The sequence below is a fragment of the Ambystoma mexicanum genome, chromosome 3q, assembly GCF_040938575.1.
Source record: "Ambystoma mexicanum isolate Mex_15411 chromosome 3q, UKY_AmexF1_1, whole genome shotgun sequence".
Classification (NCBI taxonomy): domain Eukaryota; kingdom Metazoa; phylum Chordata; class Amphibia; order Caudata; family Ambystomatidae; genus Ambystoma; species Ambystoma mexicanum.
In genome coordinates this window covers 919,305,894-919,328,923 of record NC_090926.1, presented here as the reverse complement: position 1 = coordinate 919,328,923, position 23,030 = coordinate 919,305,894, and the positions used below count along the sequence as shown (strand labels likewise).

Here is a 23,030-nt window from a genome sequence, read left to right as displayed (position 1 = left end):
GGAGATGCTGAGGAGTCCAACGTATTGACGACTACCGTTGATGTCACTCAGATGCTCGAGGTACGTTTCAGGACAGTTCCATCGATGGAGATCATCAGATCTTGCATTCTTGTGGCGTGATTGTTACACACAATGTTTCTTTCGTTTTTAGCCATTGATATGTCCTTCTGTCGTCGCCCTCCTATGTCTCTTCTTTTTTCAATATTGTGTTCATTACTAATGAAAGTCCTATGTTTCAGGGAGTCGATGGAGCATTAGTCCAAGAAGAAGGGGGAGCGTGCAGTTACGGGTCGGCGCAACAGCTTGCAGAAATGTGCACCGCAGTTACATCGTCCCTTGATGTTCTTATGCATTTCGAGGTATCGATACTGACAGTTCGATGAAGCGAAATCATATGACGTGATTACATCCGCTATACTTCCTTCTTTATTAACGCAAGTACTATGTTTCAGGGAGATGACGGAGCTTCTTCTACAAGAACATCACCCCTAGTAGTTGATGCAGATTTCTGGGTGGTGACACTTCCAACGATCGAGCAAATCGAATCATATTTAGATATCCATTATTTATTTTAGACAACTGATCATTTGTGCAGGTCTATTTAGATGAGCCGTTCACGCCTGCACAAACTTTGTTCTTTTTATCAAAATAGAAAACCATACTAATGCAATTACTGTGTTTCAGGGAGTCACTGAAGCATCATCTTCAATAATATCATCAATGGAAGTCTATGAGGAGCCCGAGGTATGGATCTTGACAGTTCCATCTAACTAGATCAACAATGCGTGAATAATTGTCGTTTGAATGTTCTACACAAAGCGTTCATTCGTGTTTTGCTATTGAGATGTACGTGGGTATTGGTCCCCAAGTACATTTTGTGTTTTCGATATTATTATACATACTAATGAAAGTTCTATGTTTCAGGGAGTCGATGGAGCGTCAGTGCGTGATGGATGTGCTTATCAGGAAAACATAGTCGTTGCAGCGCAAGAGGAAGTGGAGACATGCACACACGAGTCGGAGCAACAGCGTCCTGATGTTGAAGTTCGAGGCAAGAAAGTTTCAAAGAAAAGAAAGCAAAAGAAGGTTAGTGTCCTGGTCACTATATTATGTTGTTTTTCACTGTTAATAGTTCAATACTGTAAGTTGTGTTTAAACTGAACACCCCTTTTCCAATCTGTCCTCTAGTTGCGAGTGGGTGTACGAACTAGATCTACACAGACAGTGAAGCGAACGAGAGATGTTGCTTGTCAAACCTTTTGGCAGGGACTTGAGACTGGAGAAGCATCGTGCCAATGGGAAGAATATGAAGTGATTGACAACGGAGCTATACCACCACCAGCCATTGATAGTGAATGTCCTCCTGGTAGTTCGGATGCAGTCGGAGATCAATTCACAGAATCCACACCCGCAAAAACTAAGACCGCAAGAAAGTTGAAGAAATTGTTTTATTCACCCATCGCCGGAGAAGGAACAGATGTTGCAATGGAAGAGAATGAAGTAGACGACAATGAAACACCATCAATATCACTGAACATAGCGGAAGACGATATCAGAGATTCTACCTTTCATGTGAGTGACATGTCCTCAACGTTACAGGCCGAACCAGCTGGGATGCAAAGTGACAGTATAAGGAAAGAGGCCAAATTCATTGTATTCGATAGTTGTTTGATTGATATTATTATTCGGATTAAATGTGGGCATTTGGTAGGTGGGGAAGTATGTGGGGAGCCATTGATTAATGTGACTCGTGCAATTCGAGGCACTAACCTTAAAATACATGCCACCTGTACAAAATATCATCCTTTCACATGGTCTGCACAACCTATGCTGGGACAACTGCCAGCAGGCAATCTACTTTGTGCAGCGGCTGCACTTTTTAGTGGTTCAAGTTTTAAAAAGTTAGAGTCTTTCTTTCAGTTTGTGGGAATCCATTTCATTGCGAAAACTCAGTTCTACAAATACCAAACCGATTATCTATTTCCAGCCATTAGCGAAGCTTGGAGAATGGAAAAAATGTCTATTGATAGTACATTCGCGGGCAAACGGTTCAGGCTAGCCGGTGATGGACAGTGCGACAGCCCAGGATTTTCAGCCAAGTACTGCACCTACCACTTTCAGGACATGGAAAGTAAGAAAATTGTGAGTTCGGTGGTCGTGCAGGTGTCACAAAGTACATCCTCAGTGGCCATGGAGAAAGTTGGCTTTGTAGCATCATTGCAAGAACTACAATCGCGGGGAATGGTGATCGACCTGATAGCCACAGACAGACACGTTTCAATTGCCAAGACAATGAGAGAACAGTACAAAAATATAAATCACCAATTTGACGTTTGGCATCTTGCAAAATCAATCAATAAAAAATTGTCGGCTGCAGGTAAAAAAAAAGAATTGCAAGGTATTTCACAGTGGTCCAAGTCAATCAGCAACCATCTTTGGTGGAGCTCAAAAACATGTGGAGGGTCGTTGGAAATTCTACTGGAAAAATGGCGGTCAGTAATGCCACACTGTACAAACGTTCACCGATGGAACACGAACCAACATTTCCACAATTGTGAACATGGCCATTTGTCCACAGAGGAGGCACGGAAGAAGAAGTGGTTGATTCCTTCATCACCCACTCACAAAGCCATTGAAAAGATTGTATTTGATAAAACTATAACAAAAGCTTTGAGGGGACTCACGGAATTCTGCCACACAGGAGATTTGGAGGTGTTCCACAATATGTGCCTAAAGTACAGGCCAAAACGATTGCATTTTGGCATGGAGGGCATGATAAATCGGACTCTTTTAGCGGTCTTGGCACATAACCATAATGTTGGCCGTCAACCAAGTAGGACGACCGGAACTTTAGGGACGCTTCGCTACAATAAGGCCTTCACTAAAAGAAGTAAACAATGGGTGATCAAACCAGTGTTTGAGGATATGCAATATGAGTTTATTGAGAAACTTATTGTTGACGTCCTAGATAGGCACATAAATGGAGTTGTGAACGAACCTGTGCAGGGGACAACTGCATTGCCACCCAACATTGCCTCTGTTCCATGTCCACCTAAAGAAGAACTCATTGAGAAATACACATCACGGTTTAAATGATTGTAATTTGATTGTCTGTTCTCTCGAGTCTCCTCATGTCGCAGGCCCATTGAATATGTGTATCTATCCAACCTTGTTCATTTGCGCATTAAATTAAACCAAACAGTAATATAAATCATTTTTCAAAAAATATAGAATGTCTCCGTATTTATGGTTCTGTGGGGCTGCAAAGCACGCAGACAAAATGCAAAGATGGAGTGTAAATTTCAAGTCCTGTGAGAATGCCTTACACTGAATGTAGCTAACTAGGAATGTGTGCTCGTTCAAAGTGAAGGTCAGCTGCTTTGATTTTTTCTCGGGTGCCAGAATGGCCCACGACTCAGTATAAGGTTCTATTGTATTTTGACCTTGACAGGCCGGGACCACGTAAGAAACGATAATGAATATAATTTCAGAAACGAAAGCCATTTCATGTTCGTTCATTAGAAGAAATAACGTCGGCATAGAAGGAGTGGTATTTCGGGGCTGCCCTACGCACAGACACAATGGAAAATGCAAATATAATGTAAGTAACTCTTTAGATGAGTTTATACCGCAATTTAATTACTATACAGTAGCTTTAAAGACCAGTTAAGTTGTACTTGTTCGTTCTATGTGGCATATTGTTTTGTACCGCGCACTATCTTGGGGAGAACCGTCTACTTTTACGGAAGCACCTCAAAACCTTTGCTTCTGCTTTCTCTCTCCCTCTCCCCTGCTACAACTGGTCCACTGTCTGCGATCTCGGTCCTGGGCCCTTCCACTCTCCACCTGCACTCCCTGTCAACCCCTGCACTGAGGGACTGTCTCAGTATCCTACAGCCCCCCCTTGACGTTTAAAACCCAGTTGCACTGTCCTAGCTATGAAATAATTTCCCGACCGAATTTATAAAATGAATAATTTTAATAAAGATCTGATGGTGAGACTAATTTAATTTTTTATGTTTTTCAAACAGGTACTTCACCCATTATTGTCTGTGTCACGAGTACCAGACACCGGCGGATGGCTTTTATAACCGCCAGTTGCTTCTCCGCGTGAACAACGTTACCACCCTGACCATTTTATGGGATGATCGCCAAGTACAAGTATGCCCTTACGCGGTCATAACGGCTAGATGCAACATACAGACCGTTGTGGTGGCCTAGTGCCTCGTCGTTGGAACAGCCATGCGATTATCAGTGCGACCGAAGAGCTTATTTTATCGTAAACCAACACCCTGTGTACTGCACACGAACATCGCTTGCCTCAAGACGAACTATTTTGGATCGAGAGCAAATAAAAATGAAAATCGCTGAATATTCTCTAAACATTTGATATCCAATAAATGTACTTTGCCAAATGTACAATCTTGCAGTTTGCTTTTAAACCACAGTTTCATATTCCGAATTGTGGCGCTGTATTGTGAGATGATCTAAGACCCTGTGTACAGCAAAGGAACATCGCGTGCCTCAAAACGAACTTTTTGGAACGTGAGCAAATAAAAATGAAAATCGCTGAATATTCTCTAAACATTTGATGTCAAATAAATGTACTTTACCAAATTTACAATCTTGCGGTTTGATTTAAAAGTACAGTTTCATATTGCGAATTGTGGCGCGCTGTGTTGTGTGAGCTGATCTGTGTTGATTTCCGGGTTCTGTGTGGAGTCGCGTAGAAGACGCCTGGGCGCGTTTGCCTACGCAGCACAGTCACGTCACGGATAGAGGCGGGGAATATGAATGTTTTGATAAAGTCTGTTTCAGGGGCGGGGGATTTGATTTAGTGCCGCAAAAGCAGGTGAGCCAGGGCGATGCGGCAAGTGATAGGATTATCAGAAAATGGCGGCTGATTTCGAGTGCGTTAATGGACGAAAAGTCGGGTAAGGTCCATAGGAAAGTTTTCTACGATCTACCGAGTTATGCTTAAAAACACATGGCCGAACCGTAGGGACAATAAAAAAAAAAGTCCCGGAACTCTCCTTTAAGGTTCGGGACCTCCTTTGGGCCCCAATCAAATTCATCCCGAACAGACTCAAATCACACCCAACTTTGGGAGTCCTCTGGGCGATCTGGAAGGAAGGCCCCCAGACGGCCCACTTAACATGGCCGTCACCGATGTCCTCGCTCTGGGGACACCCCCTCAAACTGGGTAGCAGGGGGTTCCGCAACGCACAGTCCTGGTCCGACTCGGGGTTGGAGTGGGCGGGGCAAGTGTTTAGGGAAGGAGAGTTTCTGCCCTATGAGGAATTGAGAGAGGCCCTGGGGCAGGGGTCCCTCACCATATTTGAATACCTCCGCTTGAAGGGAATCCTTGGCGACCAATCCTGGGGACAGAATTTGAAAAGACAGCTGACCCCCTTTGAGAAATTCCTGGACACAGCGACCACCAGGAAGGGGGAGATCTCGGGGATGTACAGAATTCTGAACACTATTAACCTGGGGGAAAGGAGGAGATTCCGTGCCTTCTGGAGGGACTTGGCGGGGGAGGAGATCTCTGAGGACGCCTGGGCAAGGATATTTAAAATAGCCCTCCATGTGAACTTATTCACAGCGGACATGGAACACAACCTCAAGATCCTTCATGGGTGGCATAGAGATCCCGCAAAAAGGTTTACTTGAGTGTCCCCCGCATGCCCGAGGGGTTGCGACCAGGTCGGTACAAGAGGGCACATGTGGTGGCACTGCCCGAAAGTACAGGCGTATTGGGTGGAGGTTAGAGGCTGGATCGCGGAAGTCGGAGGAACTGCTCCCCCTAAACCCTCTAACAATGCTACTGGGCCTCCCCCCTGAGGACACGGACATAGCCAGATACCCAAGAATGTGGGAAACAATGCTGAGGGCGGGAAGGGTGGCCCTGGCCCAGAAATGGAAAAGCCAGGAGACCCCCTCAAAGGAGGACTGGTTAAAAAAAGTTAAAAACATGTTTCTGATGGATAAACTCACGGCAATGATGAACAATGGTCTGAGCACATTCCAAGCCAACTGGTACAGGGTACAGCAGACATGGGGATGGGACGTTCATTGATCCACAGGGTAGAGTTACGGAAGGAACGGGCGCCCACGCCCCGGGAGACGGCGGACATTACACAGCCACACATGCAGTCAACGCTCAGACTCTTTCTCAAGCTCCGGATACATTGAGCTCTCTATGAGTCTCCTCACAAGAAGCATGCGTAAAGGGGACTAAGTTTGTTTGGGGGGGTGGGTTCGCCGGGGAGGGGGTCACCGGACCTGTTATAAGTATAATTTTTTTATCTTTGCTGAAAAGGTTTCATGCCCGTTTGGTTCTATTATGAAAATGCTAATAAAACAAAGTTTAAAAAAAAAGAAAATACGAGAGTGGGACAAAGGGTCTCGCTCCAGGTTAAAAAAATCAAGTCCTCAAATTCCAGCAAAGTTGCTGGGAGTCTAAGGTAGAGGGAATTGGCACATTTCTGGGAATTCTCTCTAACACTTACCAACATAGGGGAGTTGTCGAAGGCCGGTAACACCTTCCCATTTGGCTGGGCCATCGGGGAATTCATTGGCTGGCATTTGCTGATTAGATCCTTGTTTGATAAAACTCAAAAGGGGTCTGCAACAAAAGTTGAATTTATTCCATTCATATACCCTAAGGAATAACAGGCAAATGGCTCAAATGTAAAATTATCATCTTTTCAGGGGGCAAACATTTTTTTTAAAATAAAAACCAAAACTATGTGGTGGTCCCTGGGGGATCCAAGAGTGAAACAGCTTCCTTCCATCTGCTATTTGTGCTATAATTAACCAAAACGGCCTCAATAGAAATGTGGTGATCTTTATTAAAAGAGAAGCTTACTCCCCTTAGATCACACATGAAGTGCCTTTACTGGAAATTGAGCATATTTTCTATTGGCCCTATTTTTGAATTGTAGCAGTTAAAAATGTAACCTATTTTATTGTACAATTAGACATGTCTCTTGTAGATCTTGGCCTATATCTCATCCAATGTTAGGCAAGATTGGATGTAATAACCCTGTGGGAGACTACACCAGCCTGGTCCTCTTGGTAATCGGTAAACCACCTATTGGTATAGGACTGTACTACACATGTTGGTAGAGTGACTGAGCAGCCAGACATCTCAAGAGGGGTAAATGTGAGCTGTAGAGATTTAACACCGAGGTTCACAATTACCCTTAAGATACCTGTAGAGATACCCTTTTGTGTTGTCACACACACACTTCCTACACCTAGGGATGGAACGGTATACCGTTAAAGATACCGTGAACAGCTTAATTGAACAATAATAACCATCACATTGTTTATACCAGTATACCGTTTAGTGTGCTTTTCAATCCGATTTGGAAAGGCTGCAGTAAGCATGTGCTGTGCAGTCTTGGTCTTGCACTGTTGGATGTGCCGTCTGCCAAAGAGGCCTTGTTTGGCAGACAACATAGGTAAAGTGAGGCCACATTAGTAAATGCAGCTTTGACCGCTCTTTCTCTGATCAGTAGAATCTGCCCAAAGATCAGCCGAATTTGCGCAAATTGTGTTGAAAGCTGCCCAGTGCCTGAACCTGTGTGTTCCCCATGCAAAGCTGGTAAGGATGAGCTGACCGACTGGCTCTATACGCATACCTGAGACTCCAGTTCATAGACTCTGCCAGACCTGGATTTCATGAGCAAACTAGAACAAAGTTATTTTGTTTCAGGCATTATTTATTTTAAAGGCAGCATATAGATTTTAAAGGTTTTCACACAGTCCTCCTGCTCCGCGCTACAGGTCAGATCTTCTGTGGGGATTGTCCCGATTTGCAATTAGCAAGACCATAGGGACATCAGGATGAGCTGAGGGCCTGAACTGAAAGTGATAATTTTATTTTTCCTTTTGTTTGTATGTAAACAAATAAAACGTTGTGACTTGCAAAACAGTGGAGCCAGGGGCACTTTGCTTAGCAACCACTCAGCCAGCAGGAGCAGAAATGTATCGATTCAGCCTGGCCCAGCATCATGTGCCATTAGTCCAATAAGTTAAGGTCCTACTGCACTGAGCAAACACGTATTGGAACAGCTCTTGCTCCGGCTGAGCAAATTGTTAAAAAAAAGCGACGGCCAGTGAAGTCATGCATATCGAATTATTCTCCCCAAGGTTTAGATTCAAGGAACTTAAGTTTCTCATGGTCATGGATCAGATAGCCATCCATTTCTGTTTTAGCTTAGAATTCTGGAATTTGTCATTTTCCCACCAATTTGAAAGATGGGGGAACTACACATCCCAGAATTCAAAGGGGAATGAACTGGAAGCCCTTCTGATGAATGCCCACAAACAACATTAGCTCAGTAGACCAGGCATGAACTGGCCTTTAGGGCAATAGGCCCATGGCCAAACCAAAAACGTGAAATGCTTGTGTGGGCCAGTTTTTTGGTTCAAAGCGGGGCACTTTTTTGGCCAAAGTGGGCCAGTTTAATGAGTGACTTCACTATGCGGCTAATAGTTTTGACCACTGTTGCTGAATAAATACTCTTTAAAGTGTACAATTTGCATCACATCTTATCAAAAATCTCCCTCTTGGGTACTATTCAAAAAGTGTTCCAAAAGGAATGAATTCCCATTTGCAACTGTGGGCCACTTTTATGTTGGTGCATGAGACAGTTTTATGCCCCAGTCCGACCCTGCTGTAGACTGAACACTGCCCATCACTGCTTTCTGCTAGTAAATAAACTACTCCCCCCCCCCCCACTGTGTAGATTTGCACATTGGCACTAGAGTTGTTGCATCGCTTGATCCTTCACCTACCTACCTTCTGCCTATGGCACTGGACTCTAGCAGGCAGGACAGATTCTACATTCAATTTCAAGTATCCAGAGCAATGGGGGTGAAATATTTCTAAGGTCTATTCTCAATTTGTGACACCACCCATGAAAGCATTCCTCCCTCTGAACTCGCATAACAAGGGTCCTAATACACTGAGACCTGGGGAAAATGGTAATGATGGTGCTCTGGTGAGGTGGTGGTCTAGACCATATTTGTGCGGATATTCATTTTAACTGTCATTTTTCAAAGTTATTTTTTTTGCCACTATCTTTAAGAAGGTAAACAAACATGTATTGCAAGAATCAAGAAAGAAATAAACAGCCCCCACTGAACGCTGTCCCTTTAGGATTACATGGTCAGTGGTGACTCAGACATCAGACCTTCATAATACACCGGGCAGATGGTAAACAAGCTATAGTGATTAGATCACTATGCAACCTTTCGGTGTGTCCGTGTTGGCTATGCCATTTTGACAGAAGAAACACAATTACATGGGCTTTCAAACCACACAGGAGTGACTTTTCTCCCTTTAATGGGATAAAGAGTTGTCAAAACAAACTTTGTCGCAGTGAGGGGACGTGATGCCCATGCCAAGTGGATCCAAAAAATCCAAGTCGAGGCCAATTTTCAAAGCTATGACCTGTGACTGAGCAGCAAGCTCATTGCTCAAAATGTGCATTATAACACTTCCACTAGTCACTCTTTCATTCAAGGCAATCAACGAGTGAGCGCCATGAAAAAACAATTCTGCAGCCGCCTTAGATTCCTGGAGGATCAGCCAAGTATGTGCAGAGACAAGTTTCAAAATGCTACCTTGCTACAGCTGGAAAATCCTGCCTGCGTATTCGTAATTTAACTAAAAAGCATTGACTTAATGGTAAATTAAAGAACTTCAAATGCAAAAAGGCAATGTAAAAAAAAAAAGTTATAGGTACAAGTAGTTTCAGTTGGAGCAGTTTTTAATGCCATTCCGTAAAGCACACGTGCCAGACACAAAATCAATATGTTAGCAATAGGAAGAATCCATACAGTGCCAAGAAGGAAAAGGATTTACTTTGGGTTGGCGGCTTGGGGGTTTACATACTTATGAATGGATAATGGGCCTCATTACGAGTCCGGCGGTAACCTGACGTTTTTTCCAGCTCGGTTACCGCCAGACTCGTATTACCATTCCGCCTCTGTGATTCCCAGAATTACCGGGGCATTACGAACCCAGAGGCGGAATTCGGTAAATCCCCATTTAGTCCCATAGGACTCTATGGGAATGGGGACCGTGGAAACACCGGCGCCATCTTGTGATGGTGCCGGTGTTTCCACGACCGCCTGCAGGCGAGCGGTGTTGAACCCGCCAGGTCAGACCTGGCAGGAATGACACCTCCGCCTGCAGGACTCGAGCTCACCCAGTATGGAAACAACGGTGGCGGCGGGTTTACCGCCACCGTTATTTCCATGCCGGGTGACTTGTAATGAGGCTCAATGTTTTCTAAACATAGGACAATGGGGGGGATTTCCCTGGTTCTATCATTGAATTTACATATAAGTCACACCGCAAAAATCACTCATCTCTGTGGGTATTCCCTGCTGTCATACCAAAGGGTAACATGTCCGTGATTACTGAACACCTTTTGGCCTGCAAGTGAACTAAAGGCTGTAACGTAAAGGGTGTGTATATGCGCACAAGCGCATACTACAATCAGCCTCCATTTATCGGTGGCATGCAGATTATCGATATGGCAACATGTGCATCTTCACCAGTGGGGGAGCTAAAATCCTCCTCCTCCTCCTCCTCCTCCAAGGGGTGGCATTTCAGTGGAAAGTATGTTGAAAAGCCCAATTCTGGCCCTGGGGGCCTGGTTTTGTTTGTGATGATAAATCAGACAATGTATTACCTTTTTAAGAACATTTGCTAAAATTAGTTAACTCCACCTGCTACACCGCGATAACCATGATATACCGTTATTCGGCAAGAAGGTTATCGTACCGCCATAAAACTAATACTGTGAAACCCCTACCTACACCCCGAGGTGACTTCAATTACTAGGGCACTGGACATTCATACATCACTTTCTACACTTAATGCAATACTGAGGTTGTGGAAAAGGAAAAGGTTAGTGTACGGAAAAAGGTTAACAGAGCATGTGAATACTTTCCAATCCACCAATGAAGACTAGGTTAGACCTTTCCCAGCAATACAAGTTAAACTTAGGCACCGCCTATCAGGGACAGTTCAAACCAAAGTCAATGGGTTAGAAGAGTCTGCAGGGAGTCAGGACAGCCAAAGTGACTTTGCACAATGTCTATGGAGCTGAGACACGTCTTTAGATAGCACAAAAGACGTAGTGTTTGAAGAGAGTTTGTAGAAAAAGAATCACTGTTGGGCAACAAGCAGTTAGGCCTGTGAGGGCCAGAGCTGAAAGCAACTCTATAAAAAGCAGCTGTTGCAAGTCTCCACTGAGAAAAAGCAAGCAACAGACACAAGAGGTAAGTACCCCTTAGTCAAGACAGTATCGTAGGTTTGAAGAAGAGGAGCAAGCTGGCTTCTGTACTGGTTGCAGTCTTGCAGATCCAGTTGTGGGGACAAGAGGGAGGACGTTTGGAGGACTCCTGCACTGCAGTTTAAGGTCGGCGGCAGCTACGGGCTCTTTCCAAATTAGCAGCACTTTGCGGTTTCAGCTACCGGTCAATAGCACCACTGCAGTTCTTAGACACCTGATGGGCTACCCTTGCTTCTGGGGTCCAGCACTCTGTTGAGGTGGCTCAAGCTTGGTTTCTCCTGCTTCGGGAGGGTCCTCAGGATCTTCCTGGAGCTCGCCTCCGGTTTAAAGACGGTGCACTCTATTCTGGTGTTCCTGGCAATCTGTTCCAGCAGCAAGGAAGTACAGCCAGCAGGGAGAGGGGTTCCAGCAAAGTTCGTCTTGGGGTCAGTTGGTCCCACCAACCCAAGGGAAGACGTCATCCGTTCCGGGCTTCTCTAGTCAATACGAAACTGGACCTTCAGCACTGCAGCAGGGCTTCACCGGGCAGTTCAATGGTCCAGGAGTGTATAGCAAGCTTCTCTTCAAGTTTCTTTCATCAGATGTTTCTTCCAGTGGTCGAATCTGCCTTTGTTCAAGAGACCTCGCCTTTTATGCAGGTTTCTCCCATTCATGCACAGCCTAGCCATCACTCACAGCAAGGTGGCTGTCCAGCAAGAACAGATAGCCGGCCAATCAGCATTGGGTGCATTCAGGTAACCAACGAGACCAGGGATGGTCCCTGCACTGCCAGACACTGGAGAAAGACAGGTTTCAGCCCTGAAGCCCGCCAAAGGCAAAATTAACATAAGGGTTAAACCTGGTTTGGTGCGCAGAGCAAATCGCAAGAAAGATCTTATGAGCAAGAAATGGCGTAAAAATAACACCGGACCATTTTGACAAAATGGGAACCCATGGGTGCATTACTGCAGCCAAGGATTCAGCCTGCAGTAAAAACGCACAATGGTAGGAAAATTAAACTACTGCCACCAGCCATTGAAAGTAGTGAGGGTAACAAAAAAATGGTACATGAGTAAGTAGGAAAAGGTGCTACTAAGTAACCCCACTCAGTACTTCCACATAGAATGGGCTGTACTGGACCGACATAGGAAAAACTGTTAAGTAAAGTCAATTTCACTTTACAACTCTTGGGAATAGAAGTTTACCCAAGAGAAGGTAATTAAACCTTATGAGAAATCCAAAGGACCTCTGTGACATTGCACTGAAGGGGCTGTGCATCACAATACAAACAGTAGATGCCTATGGAGTTTGTCAGACTCCAAAACCAAACGAAACAGTCAAAATCAGATCAAAAATACGAGAGAGAGAAAAAGGTCTCACTCCAGGGTAAAAAATAAAGTCCTTAAGTCCAGCAAAAGAGCTGGGGGTCTCTAAGGTTGAAGAGAATTAGCACAGAAACGAGAATTCTCCCCAACATCTCATTACAAGACTCCATGTGGAAAGAGGTTTTGGGGCTTACTATATCTGGTCCAAATTCGGCATGAATTGGATTTAATCTCTCCACAGGCTAGGTACCAGTGGCGCCATCTGTCAAACTATGCCAAATTTCTGTCACCACCCGCTAATTCTTTTTGCTTGGACCTACACAAAATTTCAAATAATTATTCTGTCTATTATTGTTTTAAAAAACATGTACCGATGATTATCCTGCTGGATTGTATGGACTCTTCTGAAGGTGAGCCGTTTAAATTCCCAGAGATGGTAAAATCTAAATTATTCAAAGACGACTGGAGGCACTTTCAACATACTCCACCTACACAGAACACTCCAAATTTCCACTGAAAAACCATCAATTGTCACCTTATCTCAAATGCTGTCCATTTGAAATTGTGTACTTCCGATCTGCAATTCGGTTAAACCAACTTCATACTAAAGGCAGGACCAAAAACGGAAAACCCCAGGGCAACATGGAATTGGCCATTGACTGTTTTTGGCAAGCCACATGAGGGCTTGAAACTCTAAAACATTTGATTTTAAACCACCAGGCTCTTGAAACTTGGAGGAAAGGCATAGTGGAAAGGTTTAATAATTAATTTTCTAAAAATCTTTTTTGGTAGAGTGATGTGGGGCGAGAATTTGTGCTCCGTTGCTTTTCAAAATACATTTCTTTTGTGATTGATGGATAACTCTATAGGTATATTGTATGTTGGTTATGGGTTTTTGATAGGTGTGTAAGGAAGAGTAGTAAAAAAAGCCTGTATTAAACATACAGTTTACCAGACTCCATAAAACCCTAAAAATAAAAATCCCAGACAGAGAAAAAGAATAAGCGAGTGGTAAGCAATTCCATTCAGAAGATTAAAATAAAAAATCCAGCTCAAGTGCTGGGGGTGCCTCAGGTTAAAGGGAACTAGCACAGAAACTGAATTTTCCCTAGCATATCCCCAAATGATTCCATTGCATTTCTTCGGCACTTAGAATTATAAATGCAATTCACGCTGGCATGGGAGCGAAGATGAGAAAAGCAAACTTGTGAAATTAATCATTACCTTCTTTCATTGTCATCCAGGTGCACAAACAGAACGTTCTTCTCAATAGCTTTAGCCAAAGCTGCCATTGTTTTGTAATCTTTAGGTATCACCTGTAGTAAAGGTATAGCATAGAATGAATGCTCAGTTCACAATTCACATTGTGAAGAACAAAAAGGTAATGCCTAGGAATTTAATGAATGAGGAATTCAATGTCAGAAAAACAAACTTGCAAATAAAAGCTATAAACTCCAGTAACAAAACACAGAATTCTTTAAAAAGTTATGAATGAAAAACCAAAATGGGACTCCCAAAGATGTATTCAACAAGCTTCTTCAGCAACAGGTTAGCCCCACAGTAAAAAATACATTTGTGGAGCACATTGACAGTGCATTACCATTTTATTTATTTTTATACATTTGTAACATATGCAGAAAATGAATTGCAGCGCATATCCATGAAATTACATCTACCAACCAATATGAACCTACAGTTAAAAATGTAATACGAGCCAGATAAAATAGTCAAGAATAGAAATGGAACTAAAGAAGAGAAAGGAAAAGAGAACAAACAAATCAAACAATCAAAACAAAGCCCAGCAGCTAGCCAATAAAAAAATAAATAAAAGATAAAATAGTCAAGAATAGAAATGGAACTAAAGAAGAGAAAGGAAAAGAGAACAAACAAATCAAACAATCAAAACAAAGCCCAGCAGCTAGCCAATAAAAAAATAAATAAAAAAATAGAAATCAAAATAAGTCAAGTCAAAAGAAGGAAACCTTGCCAACCATTTGTACTGGGATAAAAAGTTTTAGTTTAGCAGAACAGTAGGTTTACCTTTACTGCTTTGGAGAATTAACCACACAACTCCTGCACTGACCTTTCGAACATAAGAGGCAGCATCCTCCTCTGTGTACACTTCTGCGCTGATAGCACCACGCCGACTGCGACCCTTAACTACAGTGTTCAAGGGAGGTGGAGGAGAGATTTCATCTTCACGAGAGTCAGAGCGGGACCCAGGTTTCTGTTGGTTTAATGTCTGCTTTACAGCCTCCTCCTAAATGAAAAAATGTGCAAGTGAGACTGCTGCTGCAAGTTCTTCTACAAATGGGTTACTAGGTTTCCCAAGATGTCGATCTAAACAAAAAGTGCCATTGATCCCTAAATAATGGTAACGCATTCAATGCCAAAATTAGAAGGGCATTATGCTTCTCTTTCATCATTTAAAAGTCCAACCAGCAACAATTTAAAGAATGTAAACCATTCTTAAAACATTTCTCCTGATGAATTGGTGCGACTGTAGTAACACTTAACAAGCATTGACAATGCCAACAGTTGGGCTGTTTGGGTATGGGACCAGGCACTGCCGTAGTGGTTTTAACAAGCATTATGGTGTGAGTAACTGGGCATCCTAATAGCAGTGCCAGGCAAATACCCAATGCTTCTAAACAACAAAACCCCGATTTCATCACCTGAAGTGACCGCCGGTTGTAAAAACATAAGCTTACATTTCGTTAAAGACCAAACTGGCACTAAACCATACATAAGAATTTTTAGATACCAAGTACATTTTCCCCCTGGGGTGCTCCCCGGATATGCCATGGAGTGGGTCATGTTATGACTGAGGTAGACCCAGTAGAGAAAACATAGGCCAGGGGCACCTTCCAGGGATATGCCACTATAGCCTCATAGGGCCATTTACTGACAACGTATACCAATTATTTCTGCATGTCAGGTCTAATTATCATAGGACAAGCAAATGTCCACATCTGAAGGTGCCGACATGATACAGTGTGGCCAATGTAGCCGCTGAGAACACATCCATCTATTTTTAGTTATAACCTTGCAGCCTAGGTATGGTCACAATACGTAATGTACAGCTTCGTATATCAAGTTGCTTCCTTCATATGCCACATGCATCCTCACATGTCCAGTAATGTCACCCAATGTAAGTTAATGCCCCAAAAACCTGGTATAGGATAAACTCTGGAATAGCCAAATGGCACAAAACCCCAAACATTGTAATAACTAACAAAGAATCCAATGTATAACAGACTGCAAGGGAACCGATGACACGTCAACGTGTTTTGATCTGTACGACATGCATTACTTACCATAATAGCATTTGTGATGATTTCTATCGGCTTAGATTCACATGCTGTACAGAGAGAGAATAAGTGGTAAGAGGTCCAAGTTCCTTCCATCCGAGCGGTGAGGACGTGTGAGCGCATGTGAATCTAAGCAGATACAATCAAAAATGCTATTACGGTAAGTAATGTATGTCTTCGGATGCTCGTGAATCTGCTTAGAATCACATGTTGTGCATAGACTAGCAAGCAGTAAGCGGAGCAGGTGGTGGGATGTGAGAAGGAACAGTAGTGAAAAGAGCTCTGTTGCTTGTCCCACCCGATAATCAGACCTAGAGCGAGTGTCTAGGCAATAGTGTTTTTAAAAGGTGTGTACAGAACGCCAGGTTGCCGCCTTGCAAATGGATTTGAGGAGAACATTTGCAATGAAAGCCTCGGAAGCCCCAGTGCCCCGAGTAGAGTGCGCTCTAGGCTTGAAGGGCAGATCTCTCTTGGCAATAGCATAGCAGTGATGCAATTGCCAATCCACCTTGAGATGGCCGATTTGGAGACAGGATCTCCTTCTCTACCAGCCGCCACTGTATTCTTAAGTGGTTTAGTTCTTTCCAGATAGTACATGACTGCCCTGCGCACATGTGTAGGCTTTCTGACACATTAGTGGTGTTCTGGAAGAATTTGGGTAGTTCTATTGATTGGTTCACATGGAACTTTGCAGTGAATTTGGGCACAAACCGTGGGTGAGTGTGCAGAACCACCACCACCTCTGAATTGTGACAAAAGGGTCTAGAATGGAAAGGGCTTGTAGTTCACTAACTCTCCTTATTGAAGTGACTACCACTAGAAAGGCAGTCTTGTAGGTGAGTGCTCTGAGGCTAGCCTTATGCACAGGTTCAAAGGGAGATCCCTTAAGTCTAGTTAATACCACATTTAGATCCCATCCGGGAGCTGGGTTTGAAATAGGGTTATGATTTCTTTTAACCCCATCCATGAAAGCTTTAATTATTGGGATCTTCCACCACAATAGCTTTTGCTGGGACGTGGGAAAGGCTAAAAGTGCAGCTAAGTTGACCATCAGGGAATTAAAAACCAGACCTTTCTAGTAGGCGAGTCAGGCAAAGTACAATATGGGTAGGAGAGCAGTCTATGGGATTGATGCTCTTGGAATTGCACCAGATAACCAAGCGTTTCCATTTATTGGAGTAGCAATGTCTGGTGTTAGGCTTTCTTGCTTCTCCAAGTATGTCCATGCATGTCTGAGGAAGTTGGAGGTGCCCGAACTCTATGATCTCAGGAGCCATGCTGCAAGTTTTAGAGTTTGCGGGCATGGATGAAGTGTTTCCCCCTTGTCCTGTGATGGCATGTTGTATGGGCAAGGTAGTTCCATCAGATGTGAGAACCAGGGTTGCTGGCCCACATCAGGGCCACCAATATCATTGTGACTGGTTCCTGGTACATCTTGTGCACTATCTTGCTGAGTACGGGAGGGAGGGAGGAAGGCTCAGGAGAGCGTAAACAAATTTCCCTGACCATCTTATCCATAGACCGTTCCCCTTGGATCGGTTCAGAGAGTACCTGGAGCTGTCATTTGGGCATTGTGAGTTATCCAGAGCTGCGAACAAGTCGATGTCTGGGAAGCCCCATTCTGCGAAAACATTGTAGACAAGGTCTTCGTGTAGTCGCCATTCGTACTCGTGGGTAGCGAGAAGTCTCTGCTGAGCACGTCCGCCAGAAGATTGAGTTCCCCTGGAACAGGTGGAGACATTAGGAACATCTTTTGTCTGAGAGCCCACTTCCATGTGTTCTGGGCCAGTTTGGATAACCCTGGAGAGTGAGTGCCCCATTGCTTTTTCAGGTAGTAATGGCCATGAGGATTAATACCGTCATCCCCTGTAACGGTCTGAAAGACAGTCAGGGTTTTGAACACTGCTAACAGCTCCAACAGGTTTGTGGTTGGATGCTACTCGTGGGCCCAAACGCTGTGTGCCGTCTGCTGAAGGTGGTGAGCCACCCACACCGTGAGATGTGACCACAGTGAGTGGCTTCTACTGCAGGGGTGGTGAAGGTTTTCCCCTTCAAGAGGTCCTCCCTCGACCACCACTGCACAGAGAACGAGACCTGCCGAGACAACCACTAGATCGTCCCATTGTCCACTAGCCTGACCCCATTTGCTGTTGAGGCACTCTTGCATAGGGCCGCATGTGCAAACGTGAGTATGTGGGACTAGATAAATGCAAGAGGCCAAACAGTCACATGGCTTTGCGTACTGTCACCTCTCGACTGGCTACATAGTGAGGTATCTGAAACAGCATGTTTGGAACCCTTGCATCGGAGGGGCAGACAAGGGTCTCTTCGGTCTGAATCAGAACCCACAGAAATTGACTTGGCGGGTCTTCTCGTTTGAGAATCCCAGACAGTAGATCTATAGTCTAAGTGTTTGAAAGGCATGCTCTGTACAAATTCCCTGCTAAGAGCCAGTCAAATCCCCTGTTATGAGCCAGTCGTCGAGGTAAGGATAAACTGGGATGGATTGCCTGCACAGGTGAGCTGCCACTACTGCCTGCACCATCGTAAATACCCTTGGGGCTGAGGAAACATGGAAGTATGCATCTTTCATGTCCAATGTCGCCATGTAATCCCCCCGTGTTAGCAGAGGGATTACCTCTTGCAGAGTTACCAAACAAAACGTTTTGTGGTTTGACAAATTTGTTTGCTGGGCGCAAGTCTAGCACAGGGCACATGGCGAGATCCTTTTTGGGTACAATGAAGTACATGGGGATGACTTAGATTGTGCCCTTTTTCTTCAGGATCTCGACCTCTTGCAGTAGGATCTTCAGGTGCTCCGACGACAAAAATCTGGACTTGTGGTCGGTATCGAGGCGGTCAGCTGCGCTTGATACAGTAACTGTGGGCGATTGTCTTGAGCACCCACTGGTCTGTGGTAATTTCATTCCATGCGTGGAAGAATGATATCCGTCCCCCGACCGGGGAGGCAACCCAGATCTGCAAATCATTACTGTGGAGGCCGGGGAGCCTCTAGGGGTGGTACTCTGACCCCCCCCCTTCCCTTGCCACAGCACTGTCCTATAGGCCGATACTGGTTTGAGGCAGTGAGCCCTGTCCTGAGCACCATGCATTTTACCTGCTCCATACTAGTTGTGTGGGGGAACGTGGACAAGATTGTCCGTGAAAGGAGTGGGGAGATCTCCCACCTCACTGCTGAGTCGTCTGGTTTAAAGATTTGACAACCACCAGCAGGTGTGACCGTGTTGGTTCAGGGACCTCTTTGCAGGCCTTCCTGGAGCAGATTACACTGAACGTCGCTGTAGCTGGCCAACAACGTAGTATTGTTGGCAATTCTGGTGGAATAGGCTGCTGCAGTAGTAACACGATGCCCCAGGGAATACAACTTCTTGCAGTCCTTGTCCAGCGGTGCCTCACCCGTAGACAAGGGTACTCCTGCTATTTTCCTAGTTGTAGTCACCACTAGGGAATCTGGAGTGCCATGTCCCCAAATGTAGAGAAGGGTCTGTAGGTGAAGGGCTTCGACGCGTGGGTTCAAAGCCCTTGTTTGCGATGGCGTCAGCAAAGGAGGGTGTTTAATGGAGTTCAATAAAAGTATATCCTGGCTTGCAGGTGGTTTCTCCTTCAGAATATCATCCATGAAGTCACCGCCATGGATGTGGCCTATGCCCTGAAGCGCCAGGGACACACCCTCTACGGATTCAGGAGCTGAGGACTCAGGGGTCCAGTCATAGGAGGGTGGAAAGCTTGAGAAGGGTGGCTTGGGAGTGTGCCTGATCCTAATGATGTATAGCCCCTGAACATTGTTGTACAGGGGAGGAGGAACCCATAGCATGAGATCCTTGGGAAGACGAAGGCGTTGAGGATTTCGATTTTATCAGTGACTAACAGGGTGGTGGGATGTGTTTTTAATTAGTTCCTCCATTTTCGGCGTATGTTTAGGAGACGCTTATGTGCCTTTCACAGTCTGTTTTTTTAGCATGCGAAAGGAGGGCTTTTTGTGTGTGCAGTGTTCGAACTGACCTTGAGGGCCGGTTTCGGAGGCCTGTCATGAGGAAGGCGTAAGCAATGGCCCAGAGGCCAGGGAAGATTGAGGCTTTTGCCACTTCACTGTGTGGGCCTCGACGTTTGAATCAAATGTCGACCGTGGGCTATGTGCTGTGTGTGTTTGGACGCGTGTGCGCCATGGCCGCCAGGTGTCGTCTGCGTCACAGAGCTGCAGGCCTGCTTATTCGAGTTGTGGGGCCCGCACATGGGGTTCTGACTAACCCAGTCGCCTGCGGCTTCACCAAGGACACAGATAATGCCCTTGCTGGAATCTTCAGTCACGTCGATGGAGGCTTCAGCCTGCAATGGGTGGACGGCCTAGCGCTTGTTTCGGCGGTCTGAGTGTTTTCAGGCAGAAAGGTTTGCAGGCTTTGAGGTGGTGCCTACGGAGACAGTAATTGCACACTGTGCGTCTTTCCACAGGACTTTTCTATATGGCAGGTAGGGCCACATTTAAAAGAGGTCTTGACCATTATAAATGGAAAGGGCAGTTAGGTGCGATAAAAGGGAAAAGTGGTGGCAGAATATGCATTAAGCTGCCTGCATGAAAAGACCTCCCTTCTCTCCCTACTTTAAGGGCCGAGACCCCAAAGAGTCCCACGAAGGGCGTGTCTGGTCGTCAACGATGGAGATGTCCGTTGAGAACTGTCGCGCAGTTTAATGTCCACTTTTGCCACAGCATCATTCAAGAAAGGAAGAGAAGTCTACGAATAAACTAGTCAAACCGCATTAGCCTGGAAAGGAACTCCGCAACTTGCGACCAACCATGATGGTGTGAAGAACCATGAGTACTGTACACGCCACACTACGGATAGTATTACCACTAGACGTCGGTATATGCAGAGCATGTAATCTAAGCAGATCCACAAGGCTCAAATACAGATTACACTTGGCCAACTATAGAGTATTTTTCTAATGGTCTACGAAACACTATACACATGAATCAAGCAAATATTACACAACTAAATATAAAACAAACACAGTTACAGTATTTATTACAATGCATACAGTTCACCATATACTTGAAAGGAAACTAGTTTGACAATGGTGTTAACAGTCCACAGGAATAGAAGCCCTACCTTTAAAGTCCAACCCTAAATTGAAGATGACCTTGTGCCCAAAAGTTGACAAAGTACCTTTAGAAGTGGGGGCAAAGTTAGGATATGTTCCTGTGGGTGTTAAGATTGATCCAGAAGTTGTTCAAAGAGATCTACAGGTGACTAAATGACTTTTGAGCTTCTATTTAAAAACCAATGGAATTAATCAATCAAATGTATTCACAAACTTTATAATGGAGGCCATAGGGGTATCGCCAAGTATTGCGAATCCCCTATGGCCTTACTCTGATGTTCCCAAAGTACTTTACAAAGTCAAATGAGGGGAGGGCAGGGGCAGGGAGAATGGTAGGTTTTGCCATCGTCGGATCCAGTAGTAGATGCCCAGGAGCTGCAGGTGGCAGCAAGGCAAGTTTCTGGTTGGGTTCAGGAGCAGAGTGCAACCCTTTCCAGTACAGAAATGCAGCAGGCACTGATGCAGGACACTGCGAGACGGAAGATGGCTGGTTGCACAAAAGTCACTGCACACGGGCGCAGCAGGGGTCACCATTCTTTGAACAAAGAAAGCCTTCCAGGACAGGACCAGTCGACGCTGGAACTTGCAGGAAAGCAGCTTGTCCAACTAGCTGGAGACCCGCCCCCCCCCAAAATTCAAGGCCAAAACACGGAGCAGCAACGCTTCCTGCATGGTATCCACAAACTGAGCTGGTCAGTCCACCAGGTGGTCTGGGGAAACATCCAAATGCTCCAGGCTGCATGATTGCGAGAAGGCGCTGCGACTGTCCAAAAGGTCTTCTGAGCAGGGCTTCATTGTGTCAGAAGCAAGAATAATCGCCAGGCCTCCTCAGTATTGTCTGTATGCACAGGAGCCGTGGCACCTCTTCTGATCTGCTAAAATGGCTGCAGGCCTCCTCTTATCCCAAATTCAGTGAGTGATCAAACTCATCCAATAGTAAGGATCTGCACCACTCATGCACACCAGCAGTGGTCGAATCAGGGACCACTGAGTTTGACCCATGCATGCGCACCAAACATACTGGGAACCAGTGGATTGGAACCAGACAGTCCAAGCCAACTTCCTGAGCACAGTAACACATTGCATGCACTACCCAGTGGAAACAGCAGCTTTCCCGGGCAAATGCAAGCCCATAGACAGGAATTCCTGACCCGAGAAGGCAGGAAGGCGGTCAAAGAACAAAATGACCAAAGAACAAGCAAAAGATTCTTATGGGACAGCCATCTTAGGGCACTAGCCACAGTTGGTAGCAAAATGGGATAAACGTGAATGAGCCAACTAAAAATATAGCAGAAGTGGTAAAACTGCGGCCACCTCAGGCGCTTTTAAAAGTAACCAAAAATCCCTTTGGTGTAAATCTAGAGTGATACAAAAGTATCCCATTGCACTACATTGAAGGATTCTTTGTGCAATAGGACAACATTGCCCAAACAGAGGAGTAAAAAGACAAAGGGAAACAGGTTGCCAGTACTGAGTCTGAAGGACTAGTCAGTTTCCCAATAAGAAATTAGCAAAAGGCCAGTCAAGTGAAGGGTGCTCTGCAAAAAGTCAGTAGAAGGCATAAAACAAAATCATAGAGGTTTTGGGGGGGGGGGGGGTTCCATAGATTATGGAGGGAACTTTTCTAAGAGAAACTTTCCTAACAATGTCTCACAGGTGTATTTGGCATGGTGAGCTCCAGGGATCTCACGCCCCCCGATCAGCAGCACATCAGACCGTTTGTCAATGTTTAAAATGCCACCAACTCAATCCGGGAGCAAGCCCAGAAAGTCCTTTTTGTGATGGCACCGCCACCCAGCCAGCCCATTTCAGGCACCACAAATTGACCTCCCCACATGTCATTGTCTGTTAACTTACGCACCTACCTTCTTGTAGTGGTTGACTTATTCAGCAGAGTGTCCTTGTAAGAGGGGTGTTGGGTCCATTTTTGTAAGTCCAACTGGTGTTTGACTTCTCTTGGCATTAGGAGAGATTAT

The 23,030-nt window shown here is 45.0% G+C and overlaps 1 protein-coding gene across 3 annotated transcripts in view; it reads right to left on the bottom strand.

The window, feature by feature from the left end:
- PRKAR1A (protein kinase cAMP-dependent type I regulatory subunit alpha) overlaps positions 1 to 23,030 on the bottom strand; it is a 459,354-nt gene that overhangs the window by 338,148 nt on the left and 98,176 nt on the right. For all 3 annotated transcript variants that reach the window (XM_069655075.1, XM_069655072.1, XM_069655074.1), the window contains exons 3-4: positions 14,709 to 14,885; positions 13,850 to 13,941 (exon numbers count right to left, since the gene is read on the bottom strand). In XM_069655075.1, the coding sequence (XP_069511176.1) occupies positions 13,850 to 13,941; positions 14,709 to 14,885 (269 nt within the window). The remainder of the gene's footprint in view (positions 1 to 13,849; positions 13,942 to 14,708; positions 14,886 to 23,030) is intronic.